We start from the raw sequence: 24,226 nt of genomic DNA on the forward strand, positions 1-24,226 counted from the left end.
AGATACTTTCCAAATATCTGTTAGTTTCTATGAGAAATACAAATATGATTCTTTTGTACTAATGAACATATAATTTAATAGACTGGTTACGGTTTGGAAAGCATAAACAACTATTTTTTAATATTGTTTTCACAAAGAGCCTTACCAGAAGCAAATCCCTCCCAGTGACTATGTGTCAGCTGCTCCATACAGCTTAGGACCTTGCTCCACACATCGTCAAACACATAAGCAAGGACATCCTCTTTCATGCAGTAAAATGGAGCAATGGGTGGGTACCCTAATTTCTGTTTCTCTGTAGCTGCTTCTGATTTCTTTCCATGAAACCCCTCTTCCCTGTTAACAGAAGCAAGAAGGAAAGACTTCATGGTTATTCTTCACTGGGTGTTCACCACTGTCTTTTGGCTGCTTAGGAGTGTGATTTATGCTCTTCCCCTCCACCACCCGCTTCCTCCCCGCATATATAGCACAGGTATTAAATAGGTTTGTGAACTAGGGGAGTTTTCAACAGAGGAGACTCTGCATTTCCGTTTTTACACCCATCCCACCCCACCCCCCCACTCTGCCAAAAAAATAGAACAAGAAAAAGAAGACAGAATCATTGTACATTTTAAAGCTTTAAATAGATGGGCATTTTAAATTGATCAACAAGCAACCTATGACAATTAAGCACACAAAAATACTCTTTTTGTTGTAACTGGATAACATTTAGATTAATATTAACTTGACACATTTAACGATGCACATATAACTGTGATTATGCTGCATAATTATTTGAGGCAATGATTCATTAGGGAAATAGTCCACATAGATTATTAAAATTAGTATACTTTTACTAATCCAAATAAACATTTGGTAATTGGCTGTAAAGGAAAAAGAGGGAAGCCCAACAGCACAGGAAACTACTCTGAGACTCTTCTGGAGACTGTGTATCTATAATCCAGAAACTTCCAGTTAGGCAAGTCTGTCTCTTCTCTGGCAATGAGTGCCAGTAGCCCCAGATTTCTGGGGGAAGAAAATTTGGCTGATGGATGTGCTTATCTATGACAGATGTATTATAAACTAAGACAAAGCAAATTCTGGAACTGGCTTGGGTGGAGAGAAGTACCTTTACAGTGAAAGTTACTCCTAGGGCAACAAAGTGCTCAAGAATGAAATAGGAAACTGTAGGCAGGCAAGAAGGATGCTAAGAGATTTAAGCAGGGCAGCCAGACTCCCTTTGCTTCTCCTTTCCCAAGGAAGAGCTAGCCTGGCATTAAGTGGCAGAGGAGGCTGATTAGCATTAAATGTATTTCAATTTGTATTTCTTTTTAGAGGAGATAACATAGTCATATGATAAAAATTCAAATTGTATAGAAGGAAATATATGTATGTAGTGAAAAATAAGTCTCCTACATCTCTGTCCCCCAGTCCCCATTCTCAGAAGCAAACACATAGGTCCAGAGAGATAGTTACATTATACACTGTACTGCACCTCACTCTTCTGTCAATGTATCTTGTCCATGATCCCTATCAATATATATAGATCTGCCTCTTTTAAAAAATAAGAGTATTCCATTGGATATACCATAATATATCTAACTAGACAGTTATTGATCAACTAACCTTTGCTTTTATAATCAATACTGCAATTAATACCCTTCTACAGATATTCCTCAACTTACGTATTGGGTTACAGCCCAATGAACTTATGAAAATATCGTGTCAAGAATGCATTTAATAGGCCTAACCTATTGAACATTATAGCTTAGCACAGCCCACCTTAAATGTGCTCAGAACACTTACATTAGCCTACAGCTAAGCAAAATTATCTAACACAAAAACTATTTTATAATAAAGTATTGAATATCTCATGTAATTTATTGTATACTCTACTGAAAGTGAAAAGCAATGGTTGTATGGTTTTAAGTATATTGGTTGTTTACCCTCATGATTGTGTGGCTGACTGGGAGCCGCAGCTTGCTGCCGCTGCCCAGCATCCCGAGAGAGTATCATACTGCATATCGCCAGCCAAGGGAAAAAAAATCAAAATTCAAAGTACAGTTGCTACTGAATATGTATCACTTTTGCACCATCGCAAAATCAAGAAATCATAAGTCAACTCATCTTAAGTTGAGAACAGTATGTATGTACTTCTTTGGTTACATGGGTATTATATCTGTAGGATAAATTCCTATAAATAGCATTATTGAGTCAAAGGGTAAGTGCATTTCAATTTAAAGAGGTGGTATACATAGGATCCAGAAAGTATACTCTCGGGCATTTATCCCAGAGACATGAAAATTTCTGTTCATACAAAAATCTGTGCATGAATGTTCACAGTAGCTTTATTAATAATAGCTAAAAGCTAGAAATAGCCCAGGTGTCCTTCCACAGGTGCACAAACTGTGGTACATCCATACCATGGAACGTGCTGACAATAAAGAAGAATAAATTTTTGATAAACCTAAGTAAATAAATAAATAGGTGGTATAATTCTCCAGTAGTGAAAGAATATGCCTCTTTTCTCATTCAAGGAATTATTAACCTTCTTTATCTTTTGTCCTTTGATAGTCTGACATGTAAAAGAATACTCATTATAGTTTTAATTTGCATCTCTAATTGTGAATGAGATTGAATTCCATTTCATATATTTAAAATCCATTTTCTTATAATGTGAACTATTCATGTTCTTTGTTTCATCTTTAATCTTTTCCTTACTGATATACATATTAGGGAAATTAAGCCTCTGTGTATGCATGAAAGCAAATATTTTTGCCAGTTTGTCATTTGGCTCTATGAATTTTTGCTATGCAGAAATATTATTTTATGTAGTTTTTTTAAAGAATTTCTTAAATGACTTGTAGATTTTGTGCTATGGTTAGAAAGACCTTCCCTATTCCCAAGTTATTTAAAAAAAAAATCTTTCATATCTCATTTTCTTCCAAACTTACATGATTTCATTCATCACATCTCAATATCTCAGTGATATCTCTAAAGAGAAGACTGCCTTTCTAAAAATCTTCCATTTTACCTGAAAATTCATTTGGGTTTACTATCAAGAAAGGGGAAGAGATGCCCCAGGGACACCTATGAGCCATGGACATCACATTTTAAATTAGTTAAATGTGCTGTATTTTTTATAAGCTAAAGTGAAGGGAAAAGACCTTTGAGAAAAAAGGAAGAGAAAATATGGATAATTTGACTCAGGCCAGATGAAGTGAAAGGGAAGGGGGCAATCTCTGCAAAACCAAAACAGCATACTTATGATTCCCTTGGAACAATGAGCTAGCTCAACGGTGTTATGTTTGGAAATCTGGGTTGTGTTTACCTGACCCTAGGACTGTGTACCTTGAGCATGTAGTAAGCATGGCTCAGTAGGAAATATGGGAATAAGTCAAGAATCATGTGACACTAACTAGACCTAACCACAGCCTCACAGCCTAAAATGAAATTCTCACTTCTAGATGTACTACTGTGACTATCAGTTCTGAGCTTTTAAAGGCTTAGAGGAATAATTTAAGAGTTTAATATATCAGAAACGTAGCATGGAATAGTGAAGAGAGCACTGGATTTAGAATCAGATGAATAAAGTTTTCATGAGTTACTGGTGATACTTTACAAAGAGGAAAATCAAATTATGTGGAGAAAAAAATTCATTTAAAAAATGTTTAATCTCAGGAAGAGGCAAATGACGTGTGCAGGAAGAAAATATACAAGGAAGACTGGTATGTGAAAGCAATAGGAATTTATATCAACTAAGTACATGACAGTGGATAACTGAGAACTAATAGAAAAGAAAGAAACACATCAACTTAATTACAGGTAATATTGGTAGTATACTTTAGAAAAAATAGATATTAACAACAAAATAGCAGGGGAGTAAAAAGTTTAAGAGACATAATACTCACATATCTGTGTGGTCGAATGCTAGGTATTCCTCTATTATTCCTTCCGAGAAGATTATACAGTCTTCCTCTTCTCTTTCCATAGAACACAAGCTAGGGGATTTGGCAATGGAAGATGCTTTAGGAGCATATGAAGATGAAAAATGTAACTTCTTTCCCCTAATACCAAATCTGGAAGAGGAAAAATATTAATTATGTTCAACATAAACAGTTCTCAAAGGAACTCATTCGCACAAGTTTCAGCTCAAGGTCCCTTGCCCTAGTGACACCTTCCTGGGTTACTCTAAACCTTAATACCTGTTATTTCTCAGAACAGGAATAAATAAATACTAGCCATAGACCCACTCTGCTTAGGTATATTATGCACTATTGAATACTGCTTGCTATCTTTTCAGATGCAACAGCTATGGCTATAAAATAAGTTTTTTAAAAAAATCTAATAATATTTACATTCATAATTAGCTCTTTAAAGTACCTCAGGAGGTTATATGTTTATTTCAATAACTCCATCATTGTTCAAAATGTATACTCCTAGAGGGCAAGTATCTTCCCTTATATTTAAATTTCTCATCCTACCCAGGTATTCAATGAATACATGACGCCTTCACTTCAGCAGGTTTACTTTGGAGAAAGTAAGTCAAATCTGAGCAGTACAATTTTTTAAATGGCTCTCAGTTTAACCAAATATTAAATATAACCAATGTATGCTTTGTGTTATTCTCTATACCTTTTTGTACCTTAAGTATTTTTTAAACAATGAAAAAAGAATAAACCTATGGCACTTTTCAGCAAGGCTAGTGGGAAAATCTTTTTGGGAGACATTTTGGAAATATGTATTAGAAGCCTTAAAACAGAAATACGCTTTGATTCAGTGGTTTCATTTGTAGGGGATTTCCTTCGAGGATATGACCTATAAGATTTAGCTATAAAAATTATCATCACAGAACTGCTTATAATTGCTAAAATTCAAAACTGGCCCAACTGTTTCAAAATATAGGATAGGGGATTGGTTGTTTAAATAATGGCATATTCATGCAATGGAATTCTATGAGGTTACTAAATTAATGTTGGGGGACAAAATGGAAGATTCCCATAATAAAATGGTAATTATAAAAAGATTACAAAATATGTACAGTAATTTCAAAAACCTCTATACATATGTGGCAGAAAATGCTAGGTGCCCCCAATATCGATTCTCCCTGTCTCTCCTAATACATCATGCCACTTTAATTCAGGAGAGCAATACATGCACCTCAAAGATGACATTTCCCACCACCTTGCAGCCAGATGTGACCAATGAGATATGAGCAGAATTGTTATGTGGGACTCTGGGGAGGCTGTTTAAAGAGAACTGGGTTAGCTTTAAGGGATGCCCTTTTGCCCTTCTGCCTTTCCTGCTTCCTGCTACCTGGAAAGTGAATGTCATGTTTGGAACTCTATCAGCTGTCTTGGACCACCAAAAAAAAAAAAAAAACCCAAATTCAGGAAAAGTATCCTGGGCTAGCACAATGTAGCAGAAAGATGAAATGAGTCTAGGACCCTGAAAACACCATACTACCACTGTACTATCTTTAGATACCCTTCCTCCAGACGTCTTTTAAAAGAGAAATTTCTCTGTTATGTAAGCCATTAAATAAGGTGTATGGTTCATAGGAAGTGGTTGGAAGGGTATCAGGCCAGACTGTGAAGTACTTTGTTAATTTGGCTAATTGATAGCAATGGAATTGAAGTTTTTAAGAAGGGGAATGACAGCATCCTTGCTTTAAAAGATCACTGTGGTGGTGATGAAGAGGATAATGTGGTTAGGAGGCTAGTGCAAAAGATGAAACAAGAGCTGGTAAGCTGATGAGAGCCTGGACCATGGCAGGAGGCATGGGGGACAGAGAGACAATAAGAGATGGGAAAACAGTTTGAAGAACAGATATATCAAAACCAGCTGGTATTACCGTTTATAAAAGTCTCTAAACTTGAGACTTTAGGTTTTTTAAGTCTCTGTTCTGAAATTCTAAAACAGTGATACCCAAAATCTAGTCAACAGATTTATGGCAATCCATGACAAAATTTTTACTGATCCACATCAAAATGAGCAAAATAAGAACAATGCTCAGTAAGACTACAAAATGCCCTTTCTTGAAAAGGACTGTCCTTATTTTGAGACATGCTTTTTTGTGTTAATATGTCATTTCTAAAACAGTGGTGTTAGTATTTTTTTTCAACATGACAACATGACAAAATTAAAAGCTGTCAAACCCATGTCAAACACTGCACTCCCAGCATTCCTTATGTTATTGTGCTACTGTATCGTTCCATTTGTATTATTAACCAATCATTTTTTAGTCAGTGGTAACTAATGGATTTACTTGCTCTGAAAAAAAATAGGCTTTTCTAACAAAGTATAGGCCTTTTGGTCAGTTAAAAAATTTTTCAGTTAGATGAGAAGGAAAAGTGTTCCCATTTCCCCTAAAGCTGCAGCAAAAAACAGATAGTATTCTAAATCATAAAGCTGTCTTTGCAAATGTTATTTCTAACAAAGGGATCTTTTAAATCATCAGACTTCAGAGATTACCATGTCTGGAAAATAACCTTTAACTTCTAAAATGTTTGTAATTCTCTTACTTACTAAAAAAATAACAGTGGTCTTGTCTAATAATGTATTGCCCTGATAGTAATATTTAAGTTCAGATCTGTTTTCTTGTGAGCGGAAAGAAATCATTGCCACTTTATTCTTCTCCCACATGCATGGAGGATAAAATGACTTTGCTGGGTTTCTTATTTAAACAAAGAGTTTAATTTGGAGCCAGCCCTCAGGTGTAGGCCTTAGGAGGCAGAATTCTGCAGCCTTCGTGGAGGTGATCACTGCAAGGCCCTCCAGGTTGGCTGGGAGGAACAAGTAGCCAAGAGCTCTCTCCTTCCTGACTAGGATCTGAAAAGTACAATTAACCACTCTCAACTCCATTTCAGACCAAACTTATCTTCCAGTGGACCTCTAGCAATGATCAAAGTAGTGGAAGGTTACATGAAGTTGTGATCTCATGATGCCAAAAGGAAGAAAATATAGCTTAGTACACTAAGAAAGGAAATATGATTGTGGATGGCCCCACCAGTAGAAGAACTGAAAGAGAACATCTCCATCGTTTTGGAGAGCTTCAGAAAGCTCTTTATGTCTGAAAAAGTCTGATTTGTAATTAGCTTGACTGGGCTCTTGCATTTAGGACAGTTGTAAAAAAAAAAAAATCAAAGAAAATGAAAGCAAAAGCTATAATTTGTAATGAGTGACATGAGGGAGGTGGGCTTAGGAGAAACCATACCATGTCACTTTAATGATTTTTTTAAAACTGTGGTGAACAATATAAGATTAAATACACCATCATAAGCATTTAAAACCATACAGTTCAACAGTGTTAAGTATGTTCACATTATTGTGCATCAGATCTCTTGAACTTTCTTATATTGCAAAACTGAAACTCTGATATCCATTAAACACTCATTGCCCCTTCCCCTTCCTCCCCTCCCTTTGGCAACTCCGCTTGTACTTTCTGTTTCTATGATTTAACTACTTTAGATACTAAAGATGGCTGGAATCATATTGTATTTGTCCTTTTGTGACGGGCTTATTTCACTTAGCATAATATCTTTGAGGTTCATCCCTATTGTAGCATGTGACAGGATTCCCTTCTATAATATTCCATCGTATGTATATACCACATTTTCTTTTTTTTTAATTGTATTTTATTTATTTATTTTTGGTTGCGTTGGGTCTTTGTTCTGTGCACAGGCTTTCTCTAGTTGTGGCGAGCCAGGGCTACTCTTCATGGCGGTGCATGGGCTTCTCATTGCAGTGGCTTCTCTTGTTGCAGAGCACAGGCTCTAGGCGCACGGGCCTCAGTAGTTGTAGCATGTAGGCTCAGTAGTTGTGGCTCGTGGGCTCTAGAGCACAGGCTCAGAAGTTGTGGCGCACGGGCTTAGTTGCTCCACAGCACGTGGGATCTTCCCAGACCAGGGCTCAAACCCATGTCCCCTGCATTGGCGGGCAGATTCTTAACCACTGTGCCACCAGGGAAGCCCCCCTTTGTCCATTTTTTAATTGGGTTATTTTTGTGGTTGTTGTTGAATTGTAGAAGTTCCTCATATATTCTAGATATTAGCTCCTTATCAGACATGCAATTTGCAAATATTCTCCCCCATGCCATAAGTTGCCTTTTCACTCTGATGATTGTATCTGTTGACGCACAGAAAATTTTCAGTTTGATGTAGTCCCATTTGTCTATTTTTGCTTTTTGTTGCCTAAGCTTTTGGTGTTCTATCCAATAAATCATTGCCAAATCCAATATCCTGAAACTTTTCCCCTGTGTTTTATTCTAGGAGTTTTAATAGTTTTAGGTCTTCCATTTAGGTCTATAAAATCCATTTTGAGTTAATTTCTGTATATGGTATAAGGGTCCCACTTCATTCTTTTGCATTCTTTCCCCAGCACCATTTGTTGAAGAGACTGTCCTTTCCGCATTGTGTAGTCTTGGCGCCCTTGCTGAAAATTATTTACTCATATATGCAGAGGTTTATTTCTGAGCTCTCCATTCTTTAATGACTTTTTAAGGGTTATAATTCTGTATATAGTCATATACTTTAGCAACTTATTAGATATTATAGTTAATTTTTGTTGAGGTATGTATTTAAAGTAAGGGTAGGTAAGCCCCTTAAGCTAACTTGAAGCAGATGACTGCACAGTTTCTTTTCAAATGGAAATGTCCTCAGACTCATCTGTCCATGGTCCTTTTCTGGCCTGTGTTTTCTCCTTATGCTGCCACCATCTTCTATTGTTATAAAGTTCCTGGAATTCCATTTTGACCTAGACACTAATTTGTTTTGATAACATTGTTTTGCAACCATAATATCAATTAATTCATTTTCATGGAGTTTGTTTTCATATAAATATGATTTAGTAAAAAAAAAAAATAAGTTGATGCTAACCATGTTCTACGCATTGTGCGAGGTGTTAGAGATACAAAAAGGAAGAGACTGTATTTTTGTGTTGTTTATTATACTACTCTCCTCTGGCCCAAGAACTCCTCAAGAATGGAAGCTGGACCAAATACCTTGTTTAGTACATTTGAGATTTGAAAGAAATCCAGTGTGGGAGGATTAATGAATGAGAGAGAGAGTGACAGAAAATAAAGGTAGAGATGTAGGCTGGGGCCAGCTTATGATACAATTTTAGATTTGTATCTTAAATTCACTGGGAAGCTATTGAAGATTTTTAAGTGGGGACAGAAAGGATTAACGCTGAACTTTAAAAGGAGAATCTGATGTAATGTGGAGGGGCAAGAATGGGTATAATTTGAAATGTTACTTTTGTAGAAAGTAGATGATCAACCTCATATTTTATGGAAAACTGATTAAACTGAAAAATATCAAAATGAATTCTTGACACATTTTTTCACACCACTTATTACAAAAAGTAGCAGAATTGCAGCATCACCACCAACTTACATACCCTCACTACCCAAATTTTGTTCTCAAATACTAGTAGCCTCTCAAAGGAATTAGGTTTCCTTGAATTTCAGCTGATATCATGCCTTAAAGGAAGAAACAATTTTTTTCCAGGATGGGCCTGGAGCATCCTATTGTAACCAGAAAACAAGGATACATTCAAGACAAAAACAAAGGAACTAGCTTGACATGGCCAAGTTGTAACAATTTGAGCATCAATAATAATTATGGTTAATTAAAATATATAAATATTTTGAAACGCAATGAGTTCATTAATGGTACTCAAGATAGAAAATATCAAGTATGGACAAAGTGGTAGTGATAGGAAAATAAATATGGATTATATTTAATTTGTTATTATTTTCAATAAGTAGTGACATGCTAATATAGCTGAATAACTTGTTTCATTTAAATATATGTCTGTATATAAAGTATAAATAGGTGTTTCATCTGTATAGTAAAGAAAGGTAATTATTGAAAACTGTAAGTCAAATAATCCAGAAAAGCAGAACGAAAAATAAGAAGCACCAAGCAGCAGTGGTGGGAGCAAGTAAAAAGGAAAGAAAGGTTGCCTGTACTAAGTTGCAGAATGATGATTTAGCCAGATGTCCTAAAAAAGGAGGAGCTAACTGCTCAGATTTGTTCCTTATTTCTTTGGAATCTCTAAATGGAACTGCTATTTATAGTTATAAAATAATAAGGCATATATAAAGTTTATACTAATAGATCAGGTAAATATATCTTAATAGCAGGACATAAGTTATGTAATTTTGGTCAGTGAGAATTAAAGGATACATCATTTCTGTGGGAGACATTAGTTTGTAAAAGTCTGACCTTTATATAAAAGGAGTAAACTTAAAAAGGCTTATTGATGTAATACATGAGGTTTAAATTTAGAAAGAAAGCTCAGCCTAGTGACCAGAAGCTTGAGCTTAAATCACTTTGAAAGAAGTAAACAAATTCCATTCTCTGACCAAAAATCAGTTAGTTGATAATCCAGATCCCATAACCTTAACTGGCCTAAGACAATAATGTTTTACTTTGTGGTCTGATGAAATTACTACAAGCCCAAAAAGGCATCAAAAGAAAGTATTACTACAACTCTTAGAAGGTATCAGTATAAGTAAAATTACAGTCTTAGGAAAAAGTAAAGGAATTTATTTATTTATTTATTTATTTGGCTGTGCCGGGTCTTAGTTGTGGCACATGGGATCTTTAGTTGCGGCATGCGGGCTTCTTAGTTGTGGCACGTGGACTCTTAGTTGTGGCATGCATGCAGGATCTAGTTCCCCAACCAGGGATTTAACCCAGGCCCCCTGTATTGGGAGCACAGAGTCTTATCCACTGGACCACCAGGGAATTCCCAATATTTTTAAAAAGTAAAAATAAAAATAAAGAGTTTGAGGTGTTAAAGAATTAGCCATTTTAGCTAGTGTACTAATTACCCATTTTAAGCTGATAAACTAATAACAGTTTAATTTCCATAAAGAAATTAAGTTTTAATTAGTATTGTATGTTTAAGAAAATGACTTTTCAAAATTTTTTTCAAAAAAATTTTAAAGTCTGTTTCTTAGATCCCTGAATTTCTTTAAACCAGTCTATCTACACATTTATTCCAAGAGGGAAGTGCCTATATTTATAGATAGATGTAGATATATATGAATCTGAATAACCCTTAAATCCTAGAGAATGTCTCACTTTTGAACAAAAAACTAAGTAACAAAATTCTAATATGCATAAAGACTATGGTCAATCTTACAGAATCTGCTGTGCTTTACTAAATACCAATAAATAGGAAGAAGTATTTTAATCCCTTAGTATAACTGGTAGAATTTAATACTTGCACATTAGAATACATAAGTACTTACATATTAGAATACTTACATAGTAGAATCTCTTTCTTGAGACAGAGTTGCCTCATGTGAAGCTGAAACAGCAGAAGGGGATCTAGGATACAGTCCATAACCTTCACTTGGAGTGATTATCTGCCTACCCAGAATCCTTCAAAGTGAAGAACATAAAGAGATAATTAAGCACCTTCACCTGGCATACATACAAAATGTAGGTATTTTTGGAACAAATTTGATGGCTCTACATAGAAGTCTAGTACATACTTAGTCCGTTACTGATTTAGAATGATTCTTGAGAGAAATGTGAATCCAGAGCCTTTTTAAAGGTATATCTCTCTCCTATACAATGGAGATAGAAAGGATAAAGCTTTTCCACCCCACGTAAAAAAATCCAAGGGAACTGGGCAAACATTTGTAATTTTCCCTCCATACCCTATAGCAATCTTCATTAAATTTGCCAAAGTGGGTGAAAGCCAGGCCAAATTAGTGAAAACTGAATTATATTCTTAAGAACATGAAGCTTTATAAATTTTAAGTATGTGTAGTAAGTGCACTGATGCGGTTTCTAAGGAAAGCTTCCTAATAGCCTGTTTGCTTTCAAGTATACATGCATAAGGATTTACTTATAGACAACAGTGTAATCAAATACATTTTCTGACCCTCTTGTTCAAAAGAAAGGCTGTTTGGACAGCCACAGTACACAGATCACAGTTACTGGTACAGAAGTTGTTTTTACTTGATTAGGACAATATATTGGTAGTTATGAAAACTCTGAGAAACTTCCATCAACATAAGTTTTCTGTCATCTGAGGCTTTATACCACATTGCCTCATTTATATAAATCCATGCCCATAGAGATTTCAGAATACAAGCTTTCTTGGAAATCTGCTCTTCAAACTTTAGTATTAGCCATGAATATACAAGGGCTCTAATACCTGAGGTGAGGAAAGCTACATGTCCACTGTTGGCACTCTTCTTGTAGACTTTTAATATGTACACTCAACTTCTGCTCATACAAGAGCTCGTCAATGGCTGTGAACATTGCGTGGACTTTTTCAGTGGCATTTTGATCAAGTTCCTAAAAGAAATTATCACCCCAAAATATTTAGATGAGCTTCAATCTCTGTTAATAATCATAAAGGTTGAAAGCAATCAGATTCTGTTTTATTTTCAATATTTAGTCCATTTGTGTGAAAGAAAAGTTAAGTTAGTGAGTTTTGGGATCTTACAATATTCAGATGGCCTCCCTATTCCTATTTAAAGAAAATTTGTGGAAATATCTACGTTTTTAAAGTAACATTTTCTTCATCAAAAAAATCCAGTAAAGTATAAAGAAAGATAAAAATTACTAATAATTCTACCACTCAAAGATAATGATTGTTAATTTTATTATAGTTTCTTGGTTCCAGTATTTTTTTTAGAGCGTAAGGTAGACAGTCAATCCCATATATATATTACTTCGTATTCTGCATTTTTCACCTGACAGTTTACATTAAATCTTGGCCCTATAATTTATCCTTTTGCAGCAGCCAAAAGGATGGCTATAAAATGTGAATCTGATTATGTTATCTGATTCTCTGCTTACTCTCTACTTCATCTGTTTTTAAGTGCCCTTTTACATTCTGGTGGAAGAAGAGTTACACCTTTTGTTTATTTTTTGCGGTACGCGGGCCTCTCACTGTTGTAGCCTCTCCCGTTGTGGAGCACAGGCTCCGGACGCACAGGCTCAGCGGCCATGGCTCACGGGCCCAGCCGCTCCGCGGCATGTGGGATCTTCCCGGACCGGGGCACGAAGCCGTGTCCCCTGCATCGGCAGGCGGACTCTCAACCACTGCGCCACCAGGGAAGCCCCTAGGTGATTTTCTTAGTTCTCTCATTCAATTCACTACTATTCTGTTTCACTGGGTCCAGTTTACATATAGTAGTTATGTCCAGTTATCTACTCAGATATTTCAAATGCTATTCATGTCTAAGATTTTAAACTGAATTTTCATATCTGTCTTTTCTTAAATTAAAATCTCTACTTGCTTTGTTTTAAGCCTCCAATAATTTTAATGGATGCTATCTTATCCCTTAACTCTTTGAATATTTAAAAAGTTTAATAAACCTTATTGAGGAATAGTTTACATACAATAACATTTCAAGTATCTACAGCACAATGACATTTGACAAAGGTATTCACCCAAGTAACCACCATTGTTTTCCAGATGTAGAAGAACATTTCTGATACCCCAGAATGTTCCCTCATACCCCTGTGCAACTGAAGTTTCCTGTTCCCCATGTCATGAAACCATTGATCTGATTTATAGCACTATAAATTAGTTTTGTCTGTTACAGAACTTCATATAACCAGGATCATGCAGGATGTACTTTTTTGTGTTTTGCATTATATACATATATCAAATTATTACTCTGTATACCTAAAAGTAATGCAATGTTATATGTCAATTATATCTCAATTTTTAAAAAGAAAAAAGAAAAAGAAAAAAAGACATGAGATACATTGTGAGGATAAAATACACAAAACTTGATGACAGATTCAATGAGAGAGGTGGAATGTTTTTTCAGCAGAATGTTTTTGAGGTTCACTGATGTTGTTGCACGTGTTAGTATTCATTACATTACATTCACTACATAGTATTGCGTTGTAAGAATATGCCACGATTTGTTTATCCATTCTCCTGTTGAGGGACATTTGCATTATTTACAATATTTTTTATTATGAGTAAATATATGAACATTCATGCACAAATCTTTTTCTGGACATATATTTTTATTTCTCTCAGATAAATACCTAGCAGTAGAATTACTGGTCTTATAATGAGTGGATCTTTAATGTTAAAATAAACTACTAAAACTATATCGCAGAATAAATGTACAGGTTAGCACTGTACACAAGAAATGTGTGAGCATTAAATATGCTCCACATCCTGGCTAATACTAGGTATTGTCAGTCTTTTTAGTTTTAGCTATTTTAGTGAGTGTGTATCGTGACCGTTTTAAATTTGCTCTTCCTTGATGATAGTGATATTGAGCATCTTTCTATATGCTACTTGGCCATTCATATGTTTTCTTTTACAGAGTGTCCAAGCTTTTTGCTCATTTTTTTTCAACTGGTCTATTTATCTCCTTCATATGGAGTTGTTTTTTTTTTTTTTTGCTGTATGCAGGCCTCTCACTGTTGTGGCCTCTCCCGTTGCGGAGCACAGGCTCCGGACGCGCAGGCTCAGCGGCCATGGCTCACGGGCCCAGCCGCTCCGCGGCATGTGGGATCTTCCCTGACCAGGGCACGAACCCGTGTCCCCTGCATCGGCAGGCGGACTCTCAACCACTGCGCCACCTGGGAAGCCCCATATGGAGTTTTAAGTTTTGGATACAAGTCCTTTGTCAGATATATGTATTGCAAATATTCTCTCCCAGTCTGGCTTGTTCTTTCATTTTCTTGATAGTGAATTTGGGAGCACAAAAGATTTTAATTTTGATGGAGTCAAATTTATCCATTTTTTTAGGCTTGTGCTTTTGTTGTGTCGTATCTATGAATTCGTTGCCTAATCCAGAGTCTTGCAGGTTTTCTCATATGTTTTCTTCTAAAAGAATGGCAGGGGCTTCCCTGGTGGCGCAATGGTTAGGAATCCACCTGCCAATGCAGGGACACAGGTTCGAGCCCTGGTTCGGGAAGATCCCACATGCTGCAGAGCAGCTAGGCCCCTGCGCCACAACTGCTGAGCCTGCGCTCTAGAGCCCGCGCGCCTAGAGCCGGTGCTCTGTGACGAGAGAGGCCACTGCAATGAGAAGCCCGCACACTGCAATGAAGAGTAGCCCCCGCTCACCGTAACTAAAAAAGAAAGCCCACGCACAGCAACGAAGACCCAACGCAGCCAAAAATAAATTAATTAATTAAAAAAAGAAAAAGAATGACAGTTTTTGCACTTACATTTAAGTTTATAATTAATTTGAGTAAGTTTTCTGTATGATGTAAGGGTCTGAATTCATCCAATTTGCATATGGATATCCAATTGTCCCTGCAACAATTATTGGAAAAAATATCCTTTCCCTGTTGAATTGTCATCACCAAAAGTCAACTGACCATAAATATGAGTTTATTTCTAGATTCTCTATTCTGTGTCATTGAATTATAGGCCTATCCTTATGCCATTACCATACTGTTTTGATTACTGTACCATTATATTAAGTTTGAAATGTGATAGAGTAAGTCCTCTGTCTTCTTTGTTAAATTAATTAATTTACTTTATTATTTATTTTTGGCTGAGTTGGGTCTTTGTTGCTGTGTGCAGGCTTTCTCTAGTTGTGGCGAGCGGGGGCTACTCTTCATTGTGGTGCACAGACTTCTCATTGTGGTGGCTTCTCTTGTTTCAGAGCATGGGCTCTAGGCACGTGGGCTTCAGTAGTTGTGGCTCGTGGGCTCAGTAGTTGTGGCGCACGGGCTTAGTTGCTCTGCGGCATGTGGGATCTTCCCAGACCAGGGCTCGAACCCCTGTCCCCTGCATTGGCAGGTGGATTCTTAACTGCTGCACCACCAGGGAAGTCCATGTCTTCTTTTTCAAAATTGTTTTGACTAATCTGGGTCTTTTGCAATTCCATGTCAATATGGATCAGCTTATCAGTTTCTACAAAAAGCCTGATGGGATTTGAATAGGGAATGCATTGGATATATAGATCAATTTGGGGAGAAATGCCATCTCAGTATTTAGTCGTCCAATCCATGAACATGGAATGTCTCTTATTTGTGTATATTTCATTTTTCTCAGCAATGTTTTAAATTTTTCAGTATATAAGTTTTGTTCTCCTTTCATTAAGTTTATCCCTAACAATTTTTTGTTCTTTGTGAATTGAATTTATTTTTAATTTTCACTTTCAGATTATTCATTACTAATGTGTAGAAATACAATAGGTTTTAAAAATTTAGATACAATTCCCATACGATGATATTCATCCTTTTAAAGTGTAAAATTTAGTGGTTTTAGTTTATTCCCAGTGCTTTGTAGCATATGCACAGTTGTGCAACCATCACAACTATCTAATTCTAGAACATTTTCACCCCCAAAGAAACCCTGGCTCCATTAGCCATCCCTCTCCATTCCTCTCTCTGCCCAGCCCCTGCCCACTACTGATCTACTTTCTGTCTCTATAGATTTGCTCCTCTGGATATTTCATATGTATGAAACCATGTAACTTGTGGCCTTTTGTATCTGGCTTCTTTTACTTAGCATGTTTTTAAGGTTCATCCATAGTGTAGCATGTATTAGTATTTCTTTCCTTTTTATGGCTGAATAATATTACATTACATAAATATACCACATTTACAACTGATTTTTGTAAATTGAACTGATATACTGTGACTGTCCTGAACTCATTTCTTAGTTCTAGTAGATGGAGTTGGGCTGGGGGCGGAGGGAAAGTTTTAGGATTTTCTACATCATGTCATCTGTGAATGAAGATAGTTTAACTTATTCCTTTCCACTGTGGATGCCTTTTACTTCCTTATTTTGGTCTATTGCACTGACTAGAACCTCCAATACAATGCTGAATAAAGGTGGCAAGAATGGACATCTTTATCTTGTTCTGATCTGAAGAGGAAAATATTCAGTCTTTTCCCATTACATACACTATTAGCTTTAGGTGCCTTTTGTCAGGTTGATGAAGTTCCCTTTTATTTTCTAGTTTTTTGAGAGTTTTTATGATGAGTGGGTGTTGGATTTTATCATATGCTTTTTCAAAGTGTCTATTGAGATAATCATGTCAGTTTTTCACATTACTATAATGTATTAATTTAATTTTCTGATGTTGAACCAGCTGTGCATTCTGTGGATAAATCCCACTCAATCAGGGTAAATAATCCCTTTATGTTGATAGATTAGGTTTGCTAATAATTTAAAGTTTTTTGTATAATTTCGAGAGGAATATTAATTTGTAGTTTTCTCTTCATGTGATGTCTTTGTCTGACTTTTGTGTTATAGGATGGCCTCATAGGATGATTTAGGAACCATTCCCTCTTTTCTGAAAGATTGGTATTATTTCTTCTTTAAATATTTAAGCATATATAGAAATACAGTTGATGTTTTTATACTGACCTTGTATCTTGTGGCCTTGTTAAACTCATGTATTAGTGCTAATCAGTTCTGTTTGTTCATTTTGTGAATTCCTGAGAATTTTTTACATACAGAATTCTTTTCTTCTGGTGTCTTTGTCTGGCTTTGGTATCAGGGTAATATTAGCTTCACTGAATGAGTTGGGAACTGTCTCTTCCTCTATTTTCTGAAAGATGGTTATTATTTATTCTTTGAATATTTGGTAGAATTTACCAGTAAAGCCATCTGTGCCTGGGCTTTTCTTTGTAGGAAGATTTTAAATTACTTATTTAATTTCTTTAATTAATATATATCTGTATGGATTTTTAATGTCTTTTTGAGTCAGTTTGGTAATTGTGTCTTCCTAGAAATTTATCTGTTATATCTAAGTTATCTAATTTCTTGACATGAAGCTGCTTATTATATTTCCCTAGTCCTTTTACTTTCTGTAAGGTTAACAGTTATGTCCTCACTTTTATTTCTAATCTTGTTAATTTATGTCGTCTTTTTTCTTGGTCAAAGTAGCTAAAGACTTATCAATTTTGTTGACTCTTCAAAGAACTTTGACTTTATTGAGTTTCTCTATTGTTTTTCTGTTTCCTGTTTCATTAATTTCTACTCTCATCTGTATTATTTTATTTCCTTCCTTCTGCTTGCTTTGGATTTAATTTGGTCTATTTTAGTTTCTTAAGGTGGAAGCTTATGTTATTGATTCAGTATGCTCCATTTTTCTGTAGGCACTTTTGTTCTGTTGACGTATAATTGATATATAACATTATGTTAATTTCAGGTATATAACATAATGATTCAATATTTGTATATATAGTGAATTGATCTCCATAGCACATCACCATATATAGTTACAGAAGTTTTTTCCTTATGATAAGAATTTTTAAGATCTTTTCTCTTAGCACCTCTCAAATATGTAATACAGTATTATTAACTATAGTCACCATGCTGTACATTACATCCCCATGACTTAGTTATTTTATAACTGGAAGTTTGTACCTTTTGACATGCTTCACCGATTTCACCCAACCCCCCAACCCCACCTCCGTCATCAGCAATCTGTTCCGTGTCTATAAGCTTGATTTCTTTTTCTATAGGTATTTAAAGCTGTAAGTTTCCCTCTAAGCACCACTTTAGTTATGTCTTACAAATTTTGATATTCTGCTTTTCCATTTTCATTCAATTGAAAATATTTTCTAACTTCCCTTATAGATTGTTCTTTAACCCATCAGTTATTTAAAAGAACAGTGTTTAATTTTCAAATACTTGGGGATATCCCAAATTTATATCCATTGTTGATTTCTAACTTAATTCCAACATGGTTGGAGACCATACCTAGTACAATTTCAATCCTTTTAGATTTATGAGACTTGTTTTTTGTATGCTTGAAGATTATATATTCTGCTATCATTGGATAGAATCAATTAGGTCAAGCTGGTTGATAGCACTGTTCAGGTCTTCAATATCCTTGCTGACCTTCTGTTTAGTTGTTCTACCAAGCATTGAGAGTGGGGTATTGAAGTCTCCAGCTACAACTGTTATATTTCCCATTTCTCTTTTAAATTCTGTAGTTTGCTTCATATGCTTTAAGGCTTCGTTGTTAGATGTGTATACATTTATAACTACTTTATTTTCCTAAAGAATTGTCCTTTTTATCATTATGGAGATGTCCTTTTGTTTCTAGTAGTATTTTATGTCTTAAAGTTTACTTTGTGTTCAAATTCAAGCAGTTTTTATGGCTGCCTTGGCTCTTAATTTCTGTGCCCTCTCATCTCCTTTGCATTTGTGTGCTGACTCATAGTCAGCCATTTGTGTGTGCATAGTTTGGGCCCTCTCTGGTCTCTCCTGCATGGATATGTCGAGAGTTTATTAGGGCCTTCTATGACTTATTTCCCAGACCTCCTTAATAAATTTCTGGATAGTCTGCCAATCCATTTCTTGCCCCAGCTAGTATTGAAACCTCAGACTATCTGAGCCACTGTTTTTCCTTGTTCATATGCTACCAAATGTGCTACTGTTGATGACAATGCTGTTGAACTTAGAGTTCATCCAAGTTCCATTCCAAATCTATTGAGCCCTCTCTGGTGGTGAAGCTGCTAGTTTTCACAGCTTGTCCCTTTAAAGTTGAACAGACTCTTATTGTTCCTAACTCAAAGTTCTATTGATTTTCATGAATAACTGCTACTCCATTTGCTGTGTACCTTTAGTCAATTTTCAGAATCCTGAAATGATTGCTTTAGACAATTATATCCTGTTTATTGTTGCTTTTGGGGAAGATTTGTCAAGCTACTCACTCTGCCACACTATTTAGAAGTCCCATCTCATAATTTTCTTTTATTATATTGTCTTTGTCAGGTTTTGGCATCAATATTATGCTGACCCATAAAGTGAATTGAAAATGCTCCTGTTTTGGGGAAAAGTTTGTGTGACTGTTATTTCTTCCACAAATGTATGTTCTTCCACCTGAGCCTAGAGCTTTCTCTGTGAGAGTTGCATGATTTAGTTTAAGAGTTTTACAACTATTCAGATTTTTGAGGAATTTGTCCATTTCATCTAAGTTATGGAATTTATTGGCATAAAATTGTATATATTATTCTGTTAATATTCTTTTAATGTCTGTAGAATTTGTAGTGACATCTCTTTCATTCCTGATATTTGTAATTTGCATTTTATTGCTTTTCCTTGACTAGTATCACTAGAGGGCTTATTAATTATTAATCTTTCCAAAGAATCAACTCTTGGACTTGTTCATTTTCTTTTATTTACCTATTTTCTATTTCATTAATTTTGCTTTTAATTCTTTCATTCTACTTTGGATTTAATTTACTCTTCTTTCCTAGCATCTTAAGGTAGAAACTTAGGTTACTCATTTTAAAGCTTTCTTCTTTTTCTAAAATAGGTATTTAAAGGTATAAATGTCTTTATAAGAACTACTTTAGCTGCATCCGTAAATTTGGATTTTTTTTTTTTTTTTTTTGCGGTACACGGGCCTCTCACTGTTGTGGCCTCTCCCCTTGCAGAGCACAGGTTCCGGATGCGCAGGCTCAGCGGCCATGGCTCACAGACCCAGCCACTCTGCAGCATGTGCAATCTTCCCAGACTGGGGCATGAACCCGTGTCACCTGCATCGGCAGGTGGACTCTCAACCACTGCGCCACCAGGGAAGCCCAGATTTAATCTTTTGAACAATACTGATATATTTTATGGCCCACCATACAGTCTGTCCTTGTCAACATTCCATATGTTCTTGAGAAAGATATGTACTCTGCATTTGTTGGGTATAGCATAAGATCTTTTATGTTTTTACTGATTTTCGAATTGTTTTATTAATAACTAAAATCTCTAACAATAGTTGTGGATTCACCTAGTCCTCTCTTTAGTTTCATCAGTTTTTCTTCATACATTTTGAAACTCAATTAGATGCTTACTTATTTAGAATTGTTACATCTTCCTGGTGTACGTTGTTATGGACTGAATTGTGTCCTCCTCAAATTCATATGTTGAAGCCCTAATCTGCAACATGATTCTATTTGGAGATAAAGCCTTTAAGTCGGAAATTAAGGTAAAATGAGGTCATAAGGGTGGAGCACTAATCTGATAGGATTAGTGTTCTTATAAGAAGAGGAAGAGACACCAGAGATCTCTCTACCTGTGCCTTTGCCCAGGAGAAAGGTCATGTGAGGAGACAGTAAGCCAGGAAGAGTGGCCTCAATCTGTCGATGGACACTTAGGTTGCTTCCATGTCCTGGCTATTGTAAATAGTGCTGCAATGAACATTGTAGTACATGTCTCTTTTTGAATTATGGTTTGCTCAGGGTATATGCCCAGTAGTGGGATTGCTGGGTCATATGGTAATTCTATTTTTAGTTTTTTTAAGGAACCTCCATACTGTTCTCCATAGTGGCTGTATCAGTTTACATTCCCACCAACACTGCAAGAGGGTTCCCTTTTCTCCACACCCTCTCGAGCATTTATTGTTTATAGATTTTTTGGTGACAGCCATTCTGACTGGTGTGAGGTGATACCTCATTGTGGTTTTAATTTGCATTTCTCTAATGATTAGTGATGTTGAGCATTCTTTCATGTGTTTGTTGGCAGTCTGTATATCTTCTTTGGAGAAATGTCTCTTTAGGTCTTCTGCCCATTTTTTAATTGGGTTGTTTGTTTTTTGATATTGAGCTGCATGAGCTGCTTGTATATTTTGGAGATTAATACTTTGTCAGTTGCTTCATTTGCAAATATTTTCTCCCATTCTGAGGGTTGTCTTTTCGTCTTGTTTATGGTTTCCTTGCTGTGCAAAAGTTTTTAAGTTTCATTAGGTCCCACTTGTTTATTTTTTTTTTTATTTCCATTTCTCTAGGAGGTGGGTCAAAAAGGATCTTGCTGTGATGTATGTTATAGAGTGTTCTGCCTATGTTTTCCTCTAAGAGTTTTATAGTGTCTGGCCTTACATTTAGGTCTTTAATCCATTTTGAGTTTATTTTTGTGTATGGTGTTAGGGAGTGTTCTAATTTCATTCTTTTACATGTAGCTGTCCAGTTTTCCCAGCACCACTTATTGAAGAGGCTGTCTTTTCTTCATTGTATATTCTTGCCTCCTTTATCAAAAATAAGGTGACCATATGTGCGTGGGTTTATCTCTGGGCTTTCTATCCAGTTCCATTGATCTATATTTCTGTTTTTGTGCCAGTACCATACTGTCTTGATTACTGTAGCTTTGTAGTACAGTCTGAAATCAGGAAGCCTGATTCCTCCAGCTCCATTTTTCTTTCTCAAGATTGCTTTGGCTATTCGGGGTCTTTTGTGTTTCCATACAAATTGTGAAAGTTTTTGTTCTAGTTCTGTGAAAAATGCCATTGGTAGTTTGATAGGGATTGCATTGAATCTGTAGATTGCTTTGGGTAGTATAGTCATTTTCACAATGTTGATTCTTCCAATCCAAGAACATGGTATATTTCTCCATCTGTTTACATCATCTTTGATTTCTTTCATCAGTGTTTTATAGTTTTCTGAGTACAAGTCTTTTGCCTCCTTAGGTACGTTTATTCCTAGGTATCTTATTCTTTTTGTTGCAATGGTAAATGGGATTGTTTCCTTAGTTTCTCTTGCTGATTTTTCGTCATTAGTGTATAGGAATGCAAGCATTTTTTTTAAAACAGTTTTTTTTTTTTGGCTGCATGGCATATAGGATCTTAATTCCCTGACCAGGGGTCGAACCCATGCCCCCTGCAGTGGAAGTGTGGAGCATTAACCACTGGACTGCCAGGGATGTCCCCAAACTGCCTTTTTTTTTTTTTGGCTGTGATGGGTCTTCATTGCTGCATGCGGGCTTTCCTCCTTATGGTGTGCGGTCTTCTTGTTGCGGTGGCTTCTTTTGTTGCAGAGCATGGGCTCTAGGTGCACAGGCTTCAGTAGTTTCAGCACACGGGCTCAGTAGTTGTGGGTATCAGCTCTAGAGCGCAGGCTCAGTAGTTGTGGCACATGGGCTTAGTTGCTCCGCAGCATGTGGGATCTTCCCAGACCAGGGCTCGAACCTATGTCCCCTGCATTGGCAGGAGGATTCTTAACCACTGTGCCACCAGGGAAGCCCCCAAACTGCCTTTTTACCCCTAAAAAATATTCCTCTTTCCTAGTAACCAACTCTGTGTCTTGAAGTTTATTTTGTCTCATATTAATATAAGCCTATTGTGTGCACAGTATAACTTTCTCTGTCCTTTTAATTTCAATCTTTGTCTTTATATTTAGAGTTAGTCTCTTCCATATAGTATATAGTTGAGTCTTGTTTTTTTTTTAATCCATTCTGTGTTTTATCCATTTTTTATCCATTCCATTTTTTTTTGTTTTAATTATTGACATGGTTGGGTTGTAATCTACCATCTTGCTGTTTCTTTTCCATTTGTCCCTTTTTTTGGGGGGGGGTCCTTTCTTGTTCTTTTCCTTTCCTGTCTTATTCTAGGTTAATCTAATATTTGTTAGTATTCCATTTTATTTCCCCTATTGGCATCTTACTTATTCTTCTTATAATTTTTTAATGCTTGCTCTAGGGCTAATAATGTGCATTCTTAACCTATCAAAGTCTAGTTAGTCAATATTTTACCACTTCATACCTCCCTCTTCATACTTCCCACTTGTCTTGATACCTGACACTTCACAAATGTAATAATCGTATAACAGTATATAATTCCATTTATATTCACCCATCCTTTGAGCTATATTTGTCTCAGCTTTTACTTCTACAAATATAAACTCCATCTTGCACATGCTTTACTTTATTCAGTCAGTTATCCTTTAGAGAAATCACTAAAAAATATAGACTTTTCTATTTACCCACCTATTTAGTTTCTGGTGTTCTTTATCTCCCTGTGTCCTAAAGATTCCAACTGCTTCATCTGCCCTGAACTCTGATCTCTGTTACTCAGCAAAATGGGACCACTGTGCTTTGTTTGGACTCTATCTTACAATTCCATAGTCAGAAAATTATTCCCAGGCAGGGAGCCAGGGTAAACAGGGGCCTGCCTACCTTATGAGTTTCTTTTCTCTTAGGGATTATAGATATGGGCTGCCTGTTAACCAATGCCTCAAGAGACAGTCAGCATGGAGTTTCAGAGCCAAAACAGAATAAGGAAGGCATCAACCTGGGAAGGCAGCCTGTTATAAGATATTGGAACCTAAGCACAGTAAAGACGGCGTCTGTGTAGGAAGACAGCCTGTTGTATGATAGGAGCCTAAGAGAGGTAAAGAGAACATCTAAGCAGTTTTTCTGACCCTGAGCAGTGTGAGAGGGGTGTTCTAATTACTTTGGCAGTGTACCAGATTACTCCAAAACTGAATGGCTCAAAATAGCAATAATCATGTATTATCTTTCCAGGTTTTCATGTGCCTGGAATTTACATAGCTCACAGCAGGAA

The 24,226-nt window shown here is 36.1% G+C and overlaps 1 protein-coding gene across 1 annotated transcript in view; it reads right to left on the reverse strand.

Moving 5' to 3' along the window:
- The window catches only part of FAM149B1 (family with sequence similarity 149 member B1), a 61,367-nt gene that overhangs the window by 21,241 nt on the left and 15,900 nt on the right, over positions 1–24,226 (reverse strand). The window contains exons 4-7 of the mRNA XM_007454662.1: positions 12,157–12,299; positions 11,256–11,372; positions 3,888–4,055; positions 146–333 (exon numbers count right to left, since the gene is read on the reverse strand). Of these exons, the coding sequence (XP_007454724.1) occupies positions 146–333; positions 3,888–4,055; positions 11,256–11,372; positions 12,157–12,299 (616 nt within the window). The remainder of the gene's footprint in view (positions 1–145; positions 334–3,887; positions 4,056–11,255; positions 11,373–12,156; positions 12,300–24,226) is intronic.

This window comes from Lipotes vexillifer, unplaced genomic scaffold (assembly GCF_000442215.2).
Source record: "Lipotes vexillifer unplaced genomic scaffold, Lipotes_vexillifer_v1.1 scaffold205, whole genome shotgun sequence".
NCBI lineage: Eukaryota > Metazoa > Chordata > Mammalia > Artiodactyla > Lipotidae > Lipotes > Lipotes vexillifer.